The sequence below is a fragment of the Rhamphochromis longiceps genome, linkage group LG1 (genome assembly GCF_057381845.1).
Source record: "Rhamphochromis longiceps isolate RC_006_pf linkage group LG1, R_longiceps_female_GT1.1, whole genome shotgun sequence".
Taxonomy (NCBI): Eukaryota; Metazoa; Chordata; class Actinopteri; order Cichliformes; family Cichlidae; genus Rhamphochromis; species Rhamphochromis longiceps.
This window is the reverse complement of record NC_140557.1, coordinates 2,302,661-2,315,500: the sequence shown is the minus strand read 5'-3', so window position 1 is coordinate 2,315,500 and position 12,840 is coordinate 2,302,661. Positions and strand designations below refer to the sequence as shown.

At 46.3% G+C, this 12,840-nt stretch overlaps 1 protein-coding gene across 1 annotated transcript in view; it reads right to left on the bottom strand.

Annotated features, from left to right (window-relative positions):
* Positions 1-12,840, bottom strand: part of efl1 (elongation factor like GTPase 1) — a 77,356-nt gene that overhangs the window by 7,112 nt on the left and 57,404 nt on the right. Inside the window, exons 17-18 of the mRNA XM_085400626.1 lie at positions 934-1,063; positions 634-760 (exon numbers count right to left, since the gene is read on the bottom strand). Coding sequence (XP_085256752.1) covers positions 634-760; positions 934-1,063 — 257 coding nt within the window. The remainder of the gene's footprint in view (positions 1-633; positions 761-933; positions 1,064-12,840) is intronic.

Here is a 12,840-nt window from a genome sequence, read left to right as displayed (position 1 = left end):
CAAGCACGCATCCTGTGATCCGGCGGTGGGTGCGGTTTGGTACAGAAAATAGTTCCTAGATGAAATAAATGTTTAAAATGTGCTGAGACGAGTTTATGTTCTCGGTTCCGGTTTGATCTCGTGATGGGGCCACTCGCTGACAGACAGTCGTACAGTGTAAACACAAAGTGTCCCGAGTTTCTCGTTCTAATAAACCAAGACTGTGATGTCATCCACAAAACAACCACTAATGCCATGGAGCCCATGTCCATCTTTTACGTACAGTCTCTGTTTCTACATTCTTTGTTTGTTTGATGAAGAGATGAAAATCTGCCATCGTTGATGTTCACTGGAGTGATGTTCACTCTTTAAGATGCTCACTGAATGTTTTCTGACTTTTGTTTTCTTGGTTCAAACAAAGAGCTGCACGTTCGGGCGACTTCCTGACAGTGAACCAGGAGATCGTTACCAGGTGTGGAGGTGGAAAGGTGGGCAGGGTTTGACCTTCTCGCGGTTTCCATGTAAACAATAAATGCCTGACTCAGAGCGCGTGTCCTCGTTCTCACAGACCAAGAGCTACAAACACTTTTGCCCTCAGACGTGGCACACGCCCCGCCCGCAGCCTCTCAGCGCGCTCGCGTGCCTGGGTCTTACCCTGTGGCAGAGGTATCGCCCTGACGCCAACTGTGGCCAGCCTGTTGGGGGTGGTGAGGGTAACGAGGCCGCTGGAGTCCAGGTGTAGGGTGTCGGACGATCGACCCTGAGAGGCCTCTTCTTTGACCTGGAAACAGCCACACGAGAACACTGATTATCTGGAAATGTGATAAATCCGCCCCTTTCCTTCCGGATTCTTCTCCTCAGAGCAACGCTGAACGTTTTTAAACTCCGTCAGCAGACAGTAGAGCTGAATCACAGATTTCATACACTACCCTGGCCTCCAGCTCAGCGACTCACCTGATGAATGATGGCGACTTTCTGCTGCTTGCCCAGCTCCTCGTTCACCATGTCCACTTTGGGAGGACGAACCACCGTCTCTCTGAACGGGATGATGGGCTCAGACGCGCTGATCTCGATTTTAGCAAACCTTTAAAAAAAAAGAAGAGTGGAGGCTGTTCTCTGTTTTCATAATCAGCCAGTCTGACAGTCTGCAGATAGAGAACAGACACAGGCCATGGCTGTCGCCCAAAGGCAACGGGGCGACAGGATTCGGCTGCTCACAGGTCAAACACATCAGAACTGAAAACCTCGGACCGCCATCTGATGACGATTTCATGTTTTATTCAATTCAGTTTTATTGACACAGCGCCAAATCACAACAACAGTCGCTCGAGGCGCTTCATATTGTGCGGTAGATCCTACAATAACACATACAGAGAAAAACCCAACAATCACATGACCCCTATGAGCAGCACGTTTTTCAAACACAACATCTGGACCCATTTAACCAGGAAGTCCTTCAGACTAACGTCGTTTTTCAAGGCAGAATAAATCAAACACAAGAACACGTAAAAAACAAGACACAGTGAAAACTTGTCATTTACAGAAGTCTTTATGAGAGCTCTGCACTCTGCAGGGAGACGCAAGCATTCAGCTTCAATGTGCTCTGAAGGTTATTCCAAGAATAAGGAGCTAAATAAGATTAAAATATCTCAATAATAAAAACTCTGCACTCTGTCCGTCATCCAAACAAATACCCACATATTTCTGGGATGATACTTTCAATAAAATCTCCTCCGAACATCTGAGGTGTGGGCTGATTTCCAGAAAACAACATGAATCGTCTGCATAGAGTCACTTTAGCCGTAATGGAAAATAAAATACGGCCAAAAATGAAACTTTTTTAAATCTTCACCTTCATCCTCTGGGGTCATCAAGTGGGTGTTCACAAAAGTCTGACGTAATCGATCCGATACTTCAATTCTTTTCTATTGACAAAGCACCAAATCACAAGCTCAAAGCACTTTAAACTGTAAGGTGAAACTCTACAATGGCACAAGTGATGCTTCCTGCTACAGGATGGAAGAGGATTTAAAAAAGTGGAATGAGTCGCTCCACTACAGTAGCTTTGCATGATTCACGGCCCCAAACAACCCTTATGTATCTGATCTGAAATAAGCCTCCCTGTAAGCCAACTTTCTTCTGATTGGCTGCTCCTCACGGTTTGTAAACTGTGCTGAACTGTATGAGGACGCCCTCCTGTGACATCATTCAGAGCCAAGAATAGAAAAAACCACACCTGTGTGAAACTGAGTGTAATTAAAATTAAAGCAAAGATGAAACTCGGAGTGAGGAAAAGTCGCCGGGATACAAAATGTTCCCGTTGGTGTTTTACGCTCGTACAGACTCTGCAGGTGACGGTGCGAATGAAAGCTCCTCTCCAACGGGACGAGACGGCGTTAAGAGAAACGTCTTTGGAGTCTGTAATTACTGTCACAGCCACGAGTTTAAAGAAACTCCAATTAATATGAAATATTCTTTCAGATCCGGCTGACAGAGCGAACACAAAAACACGACACCTCAGAAAGCTGCACGCAGGTAGAGAGAATCTGTCCGGCCTATCAGACGCTTTGCTGCTAACGTTGAGTCGCAGCTTATAAACCAGCAACGAGACGCAGAGCTGCTCAAAGAAATGTCACCAGGATCTCAGAGGTGATGGACATCCTCCTTTTCTCTTTGATCATTTTACTGCGCGCTTGTTCGTTCTTGTGACATTCGATGACGTTGGATCCTGCGATGTGCATTTGGGCCGTACACTGAGACGACCGCTTGCTCCCCTCACGTCACGCGTGTGGAGCGGCGCAGAGCCGTCTTTCCAATAATAAAATGATTTGTGGGGCATTTTAAAGATTTGGGTGTTCAGTAGAAATGAGTCAGAGCCCGAGTGCCGCAGCAAGGACACAAAGTGTTTCTCTAACATCATTTATACCCGCTGAGGTCCTCCACCAGCAGGCTGCAGAGGACAATCGCACTCATTAGTCTGCCCGTCTGCATTAGAGGCTTTACTGAACAACACAGATGCTTCCTGGCTGACCCCGGGGTCACTGGGTCACTCTGAAAAACACGCCTGTGTTTATATTTGTGCTGAATTAGCAGCGGCACCGAGACAGCGGGGATACTTCCTCGTTTAATCCAGTTATCCACGGTAACAGGTAATCCCTGCTGCTCGCCATCTCACTTAATGAACACTTGAAAAGTTTCTGTGAAAACGCCAAATTGAAAACGTACAGCTCTGTGTGTGTGTGTGTGTGTGTGTGCGCTGAATTATCGATCACTGGTGCCCATAAGCACTGAAGACTGGGCACCTGACCTAGTTTTGATGGGAGAGGGTGGGGTGTGGGGATAATCCCCTCGCAGCGGTGGAGCTGTGATGTCACAGTCTTGTGCTCGCCCGTGTGGCAGAGAACAGCGCTGACCTTATTCTGAACGTGATGCGCTGCGTGCCAGCGCTTACGTGGAGGGCTCAGGCTGCCGACACATCAACAAGTCACCCAGCCAGCCAATCAGACACTTTATGAAGCAGGTAGCTCGCCATCAAGTCACATCACCAGCCAAAATGTAAGCCAATGATCGAGCCATCCATCCAGCCAATCAGCCTTCATCTGAGCCAAGCAGGCAGCCAGCTGGCCGGTCAGCGATCCGCCGTCCTGCTCTGCCATCTCTGTCCCGAGCTGTCTGGCCTCGGCTCTAAACATAGCAGCAGCAGCGCTGCACGCGGCCTCGTTTCCTCAGCTGGAATCCCACAAAATCAGAGCAACAGGCAGCGCGGAGCGAGCCTCATGAGCGACTCTGCGCTGACGGACCCGCCGCACAAAGCCAAGAACCCCCCAACCCCGCCAGCAAAGAAGAGATCAATCAATCAATTTATTTATAAGCACTTTTAAAAACAGGTTGACTAAAGTGCTGTAAAAAAGTAGCTCAGACACACAAAGAACAGAACAAACCAACCATGGAGATCCAGAGCTTTCATCTTTATATGTAATAAAAGGACGAGATGCTACAATCCCTGGTTAGGATAAGGGCTGTCCCCACAAGATATGAATACCCAACGTGTGTGTGTGTGTGTGTGTACTGTATGGGGTATTTTCTTGCAGTGTTACATCATCCAAAGTGATTTTACTCGTCGGTCAGTGAGAGTGCATTGTGCTTTCGACTTGAGCTCTTACAATCAGTGTCTGCAGGAGTGCGTCCTTAAGTAGCACCAAGGCTGAAGCAATCATAAAACATTTATCCATGAAACTCAAAGCCTGGGTGGAGCAAACGGTGGAAAAGGCAAAAACCAAATAAACAGAGGCCGATTTGAAAACACAGCTCGGTGCGCTCTGACGTCAGGAGCTGTTGGAGGTGCAAACTCAGATCAGTGTGGCTCACAGGTGACAGATTTGCATTCTCCTGCTAAATAATTATAAAATATAATCGATAATAACATTTTAAAGAATATAAATATTTACTCTGTGACACAAACCGGGCGGCAACAAACCAGAAGACGCACAGAAACACAGTTACATGAAAGAAACCCAAAGAGGAATTCAGGCCAAGCGTGGTGTGTGCAGTCAGCACGATCAGAGGAGCAGCTGAGTGCATGAGTGAAAATGGTGTATGCAGTGTTGTTTGATGCCACGCTTTCAGAGCACTGACACAGTGGGCCGGGTGCTGCCCACGAGCCACAGCAGCGGGGCAGAGGTGAGGCGCAAAGTATGAAAAGTCCTCCTCTAACGTCCGACAGCTGCACCCATGAACTGCACCACGTGCCGTTCCAGGCACACGTCAGCCTTTGTGTACCAGTATGTAAAACACCACAACCATTAGACACCATCTCCTGGACTGGTTCCAGTCAGAGCCGCCCTGCAGACTCTGCATCCAACATGGCGGAGCCGGAGCTTAAACCCAACAGCGAGCCGAGCAGCCGGCCTGAAGCGAAACGTTTGACAGGACCGGAGCGAGCTGTCTGCTATGACAGGAAGCTCAGAATATGAGTGAGTGTGTCGGCCAATAGGAACACAAGAACCCCCCCAAAAAAGGACAAAGCAGCAACGTGACAACTGTGGCGCACAAAGCGGGCGGTTACTGACGCACTGAAAGACGATGACCTGGTACACCGATATAATGCATGTGGGCGACCCACCTGAAAACACGTCGCTGATAGCTGCACGCCGCTGCAGCCGTGCAGCAACAACAACACTGTTGTGTGACTGGACACAACGCGCAACAACGTTGTTGTTTTTCCTGTTATTCTAAATCTAAAATCGATCCACAAAAACAGGAGGTTCTTAAAACCTGAGCCTGAACTTGGATCTGTACTCAGGTCCTCGTCTGCAGACGCAAAACATCAAAACTCTGAAAAACACATTTGTGTGAGTTCAGCTCCACAGACGCCGCACAGAGTCGGGCCTGCGATATTACAGGGAGGAGGTGCCTTTTAAAAACCATCAGAAGGGCACGTGTGATTGACCACGAAGGCCACCAGCTGAAACTGCCCCCCCCCCCCAGCGGGTCCTACCATTCTTTTCCCAGGTCCTGAAACAGCGCCTGCCAGAAAAACGCCAACAAATGTGGCAGCGTGCCCCGATCACACGGTGAGCGACACGCTCCGCTGCCCGCCGAACCCTCGCTCATCCAGCTTTACTACTCGATGATTTGCCACCAGACAAGATTCTTCATATCCAGCATGTGTCTGCGATGAAGGCGGCGACCTCTCCGCAGCCCGAGCGCTCCTCTGCAGGGACGGGATACCCCGAGAGGGGCCCGTTCCTCTCTTTGGCTCTCAGCAATCAGGCCTACACGGCGGAGCGGCTGGATGGGAGTCACTCCCGAGTCACATTATAGGCCACCTGGAGCCAAATAGCTCTGAGAGCCGTCTGAGAGCAGCAGGAAAAAGAATCTCTGAGGTGATGAGAAAATTCAGGCTCTCCAGCCTGACTGCCCGCCTGAGGTCTGGTGAAAACAATGCAGCACTCATCGCTGGAGTAATGATGTCCCTGTGATGGAGCATGTTCAGGCAGGATCTGGGAGACAGGCCAGTGACTGGAGCCAAGCGGAGAGAGGTCCTTGAGAAAAACTTGCTCTGCTGAATCATTTGCTTGCAGTTTATGTCTTACTGTGTCTGCGGGGGTTTTATTCAGACCTGTTTTCGTTCAATCGATCTCCACGGCCTCTTCGTTGCTTTTACAAATCGATTCTTGTGCTTCTGGTAAGTAAGCACATTCAGTAAAACCCTGAATTCGGAGGCTGAGGATGATGTCATCACTAAACACATGGCAGAAGACTTTCAGGGACACGGGTGTGTTTGCATCAGCTTCCTCACTGTCCTGTAACATTTCTGTGCTCGAATTTAATTTTATACAACAAATAGGCTCTGCTGCATATAAGGTAACATGAAGTTAGAGTTAAAAAGTGCGAATCCCACACACAGCATCACACAGTTTACGTTTACTTAGTAAATCTGCTCGGTCAGGTTTAGACTGGACACTGGCTCCAGTAATGAGACAGGGATGGATGGGCAGGTTTGAGTAATGAAAGTTCACGGTTTGGGTTCAAATACAGAAACTGAGTTTTCCTGGTTGCTATGGTGACAGGCTCCCGCTGAAGACCCGACGATAACATGCGCCGCAGGCACGAAACATTCGCCCCACTGAAACATTAGCTTTGCAAATGTCTAACCTACGAAAACACGACCGGCGAACAGACTTTCATCACGACGGGAATCTTAACCGGTCACTTGACTGTGACCATCTGCTACTTCATGTTCTCACCACAAGTTATATTCTATTCTTTGGTGATTCAGTAAAAGCACTAGATGTTGCAGTCCCTGATTGTGCATTGCGTTAAATGGCGAGCATCTTGAGGCTGTTATGAGGAAAGGCAGCCCAGAAACTTTACCAGCAGCACACATCAGTGCGTGCCTCAGCTTTCTGTCTTTTACCCAGGCCAATCTCCCATTTTTGGGGGATTAGAGATCTGATCTAGGTTATCATATTAAGGTTTGGGACACATCGTCAGCAGTGGACCTTGGATTCATCGGGTGTTTCGGCCGTTATCACCAGACACCCTCATCCAAGGAGGCCCTGCCAGGGCTGATCAGGCCCCGGAGTGTCTCTGGTTTATGTTGACTTGTTATTTCACTTCTTCTTTTAGTTTTCTACAGTTTATTTTCTATCTATTCACTTCAACTGAGAGATAATACTTACCTCTTTAACATTTATGGAGCCTCACTTCTTCAAAGGGATAGAAAAGGTGAAAGAGAGGAGTAAGACAAAAGGGACACGACAGGAGAGCTGGAGGGGGGCCACACCTCCCCGCCGGATCAGGCTGTACACTCTACCTCCTCACTGCCTCCCAGAAAAGGGAAGAAGAGCAAATATTTTCTTTTCTCTCGCGGTTCGCTGACTGCCATAGCTGCCCAAGTGATGTCAGCCCTTTTCACCCACAGCCAGTGACGGGTCCTCTCAGCACTGTTAGCTAGCTCTCGTATAGCTGCTGCTGCGCCCTCTGATCCAATCTCTGAGCAGATAAACACTCCAAACACTTCGAATGTGCAGATTTACCTGTAACAGCAGGTACTGTTTCCTGTACATGGATAATGTTATTCAGGCATTTAATTATAATCTGTCCTCGTGAGAGCACAAGATTAAAAATAATGGAATTACATATGAAGCACATGTACAATACTGTGCAAAAGTATTGAGCCGCCCCTCATTTCTTTATATTTTGCTTCCTTTGAGTTTTTTAATTTGTCTTGAGAAACAATTTTCCAGCTTTCCGGAGCTCTTTTAAGGTTTCCTTTGAACATTGACTCATTTTCAGCTTTTTAAAGTCAAGACTTTAAAAACACTTTATTACTAGCAGGCTGTCACAAAAACACATCACTGATTCCAATTTCTTTAACTGGATCGATAAAAAATGCCAAAGATAACACAGTCTGACATAAAATAGTATTTTTGCCCCAAACAGGTGATTCCCACGGAGCTGTTAGCTAAGAATTCGGCACATCCCGACACTGGCGTGCAGCGGTTCCTTAAAAAAATCTGAAGATGAAAATGAATAATGTGCAAGGCCTAAACATCTTCTGAAACGCATTTACTTAAACAGGAAGACAATCCAGCAGAGACCTGACAGGAGAGATGCACCTTCAGCTGATCGTACCTGTGTTTCCAGGTAGGTTTGCTCAGGTCTCAATAAACCTCCAAACAAAATCCAGAGAAATAACAGCTGGCTCAAAACTTTTGCACAGGACTGTAACGGCCACCCAGAAACATCAAGCTGAAACTTGATGTTGTCCTGACCATGTAAAGACAAATTTGCCTTCGATGGGATTCATTCAGCATTCATGTAACTCTGACACACCTGCTTAACCACGACTGCAGGAGCCACATTAACTGATAACAGCAGCCGTGTTCATTGTGCCACCGTGCAAACATTTCTCAGAAATAGTTTCAGAGTCTCTATTGTTGACTTAGCCCCCAAATTTCTCAGATCTCGGAGCAACCAAGGACCTACTGAGATCTACTGTCTGATACTTTGAGACGGGTGTCCAACTCCAGGCCTCGAGGGCCGGAGTCCTGCAGGTTTTAGATCTCACTCTGGGTCAACACACCTGAATCCAATGATTAGCTCATTACCAGGCCTCTGGAGAACTTCAAGACATGTTGAGGAGCTCATTTAAATCAGCTGTGATGGATCAAGGACACATCTAAAAGCTGCGGCCTGGAGTTCCCCACCCCTGATCTAAAGGATCTGCTGCTAAAGCGAAGGCGAGCGACACCACGGGACACCTTCAGCGATCCGAGGAGTCCCCGCCTCGATGGATCCGAGGTGTTGTGACAGCACGAGGGGAACCTGGCCAGGCTATTTTAACGTTGGGGTGTACATTTGTATTTTAGCAAAGCCGCATGATAACAGAACAGACTGAATTAACAGTTTGGTTTTACCACGGATGTGCAGACATCTGTCACCGGATTAAATCCGACACGGAAGGAAAACTGATAATGAGAACTGATGATAGCGAGGCACAAAGTTATAAAGAGCTATTTTTATGCATCCTAAATGGATTTATGGATGTTGAGCCTTAATGGAAAAAGCTGAACATCGGAGATAATGGCATCACAGGAAAGAGCACGTCGTGCTGCCTGTGAATTCTGGTTTAACAAGGTTAAAACTCTCAGAAGAAAAGATGTGATGTGTCTTGATAAATGCACTGAGTGTAAATGCGATGCTTTAGATTGCTGCAGATACTGGCTTTAACGGCATCTGCATCGTTACAGCTGTGCAGGAAATCATTCTGATCTAATGACAAATAAACCTACTCGTTCATTGGCTACTTTATAATTCACTTTTTCTGAAATATAAATGTTTAAATGGTCAGGAAGCACAAATAGTGTGTAATTTTACTAATTACTGTGAAATAAAGGGACACTGTTCATCTAGTTTCTCCTGTTTAGACCTTAAAAGCTTCCACCTAACCTGCTCAGCCTGTCATGGACAGCATCCATGCAACAGCTTTCAGTGACTTGCAATTCATGTCTGGAATAAACAGACGACTTCAAACGCAAAATTACACACTGCTAAATATCGAAGATGTTGTGTTATCATTTGAGCAGCCGTGCGCGGAGAGCGGCAGTTCTCTCTAACTGATGGATTTCTGTTCCCCGCTGAGATGACAAGAACCGAGATTAATGAACACAGAGCAACTGTTCTTACGCATAAAAACTGAGTAAAAATAAACCGATGAAAACACGCTTTACACACTGCAAACAGCATCCCGTCGTACAATCTCAGCGATGTACAAAAAGCCGATTAGACGATGTACAGGAAATCTACGGGTGAGGATACTGGGTACCTAAAATGATCCTGCTTCACGGCACAGTCATCAAAGTTACACAAAAACAGGACACACTTCTTTGTTGATCACACAGACGTGGCAAATCCAGGCTGTTTTAATGTCTCGATGCTCAGTCATCCAGGTACGTAGATGCCAAACGTCGATTCTTTTCATCTGGACGTTTTCAGTGGGAGAAACGCTTCATCATCATCCAGGTGACTCCTTCAGTCTCAGCTCGTGTGGTTTTATAACACTGACATGCAGAAGATGTTTGAAAGGAGGTCACGAGTCTCTGAGGGGAATAAGTGCGGCCTGTTGCAGTCACACCTGCACACTGCAGGTTTTCACTGTGACATCTCTGCTGTCCTCTCTGATCCCGGATCAGACCCCAACTGATAGGGCTGTGCGATATGACCAAAATCTCATATGACATTTATAACGATATAAACCACAAAAATTTACATTTTCGGTGAATTCTGTGAATCTCGGGCAGCTCGACTTGTGTGAAGTGTTTTCAGCTGGGCGTCGTGTGCCTGGAGTCGAGTGTTTTGACCGATGGATTGAACTACATATTTTTAGACATAAGTTGGGATGGTTGCCATTTTCTTTGTGGGTATTTATTACACGGCGTGCTGCGGGGAAACGCCCGTTCTAATGTTTGAGTGGGAGGTTTATTTGGAGCACCTGACGGCTCTTCTTTGCTTCTCAGCCGTAAACTCTCTCCTTACTGTCACGTGATTCTTCCGTTGGTGGTAGCAGAGGTTTGGTGGGGGCCGGTTTCCTGCGTAATTTGCAGTGTCAGATGTTTCATAACCAACCCATGTCCGTGCTACAGAGGCAGCCCCTCGTTTAGGAATAAGGTCCTCGATTTGTTTGGACTGGTCCTTCTGTTTGTCATCATTTCAGTTTATTTTGAAAAACCTCAACAGGATCTTCAGCTTTATTGAACTTTAAGAAATTAATGTAGCCTCTACACTGACCATCAAGCCATGAAAGATATTGTTGTAAACTGTTTATTTTGCGACACCATGAAACAATAGAAGTAGAAGAGTTTGGCACTGGCCTGCCGGGTTCAGGAATCGGTGGATGGATTATTTCTGTTTGTGTTTGCACTCTTGGGTTAAAATGAGGTCGTGTTGCTGCCCACAGAAAAAAGCACCTTTTTAAACTTGTAACTGGCTCCAGTGTGTTTACTACCTGCCACACAGCCGTGGTTTAATGTTACAGGCGGGTCTTGTGTTCAGGTTTTCTGGAAACGCCATCTCTAAACTCATTCTCGGGTGATTTTGTGAGGCCGCAGCAGCGACACCAAATTTCCCCTGTGAAAATAATCTATGTGCCGGTCAATGAGCTCGCACTGTTCTTCTGAGGAGGCTGGCAGCGTCCAGACGGACAGGAGCAGCAGTCAATACGTAATGATAGCCAGATAATGATGGGCTGGAATTGGAAACAGATCAGCTCTGTGCCTCAGATGTGAGTCGCTCAGTATACGAACACACACTGTGCTCAACCTGCACTACGCAACAGCAGACGCGAGCAGGAGAGCACACAAACGCAGACGATCGATATGACCGAGACAGAAAAAGTCAGATATGGAGAAATATAAAAATTGAATACTGGGACAGCAGACGCCACGTGAGGAGCACGGTTATTAATACCAACGCAGTCCAAGTCAGACTTTCTGAAAAGTGGGACTTTACTTCATGGTGATCATTTCTTGGCTCACAGTCTAGGTGGAGGTTATTGTCGATCATGGAGACAGAAGACGCCGCAATAATCAACTAAAATAAGACGGACACATCCTGAAGCCTTTCTCAGAGGTTGCTGCACACATGCTGACCTATCATCAGAAACTCCGCCCACGTCTCACCATAGCTTTCGTTTGTTGACTGATCATTTTCTTTTTTTCTGAACAAACAAACAAACAAACCCCGAATACACAAAACCTGTGATGAAATGTTTCAGCACTTTTGTCGATGAATAAAAACGAGACGACAATGTTCCGGGGCGACGAGATCCAATCAGAATTAATTAAGTTGTATAGAGAGGCGGGACCAGTTTGGGGGGGATCCAATCAGACGTAAGCTCCTTGTTCTTGATCTTTCACTGACGATCAGGGTGTGAGGGAGGAAGCTCCCGTGTTTGTCATGGAGACGAGAAGAGCACACGTCACGCTTTGTAAACCGTGCGCAGCGACTCTCACCAACAACTCTGAATCAAGTTCACACCCACTCTGTGCTAATCTCACAAGATTTATTGGAACAAAACTAAATGAATTTAGATTAAATTATGATAAAAATGATGATCGTGGCGACTACTCGCCCATCACTCACTGCTCCTTCAGCCACCTCGCTCTCTGGATATTATCAGAACGTAATCTGATTGGTTAGCAGCCATATTGGAGAATTTCTCCAATCACACGGATGCTGAGCAGATTTTTTACTGTGCATATAAATCAGCGACCACATACATGCAGAATAATCTGCGTGAAGAGTTTGGATGGTCTGATTATTCCAAGGCTTCAAAGAACCACAGGAACTGGATTAGTGCACCCAGCCTTGTTAACCTGAGCAGAGCTGGTTTCCCTTTTTGTCTTTATGCTCAGATAAATAAATTATAGTCAGAGTGACCTCTTGGATAAAGCTTCAAGTTGACCTATTCTGCTCACTACCTGCACCATCCTTTGATTCTTAGACATAATAATTAAGTTAACTGGGTATTATAGTAATCTAAGCACGATGACACAGATGCATGAAAATGTTTTCTCTGATGAGACTTTTCCTAAATGTTCCTTAAATGGAACGTAAAACAGATTTTTCATGGGAGTCGAAGCCCAGAGACGAACTGTAATTATTATGCCAGCATTAGAAACACTAGAAATCACTGATGTAGACATTTGATGTTGTTAAAGGATGAGCTCAGTTACTCTGAGTTTAAAACAAAATGACTGTATGGAAGCCAAAAGACACACAAGTGAATGTAATCAGCACAGAAATGATTAGAAATATCCTCAATGACTTAATCATGTCAGTCAAAGGCAGCATGCA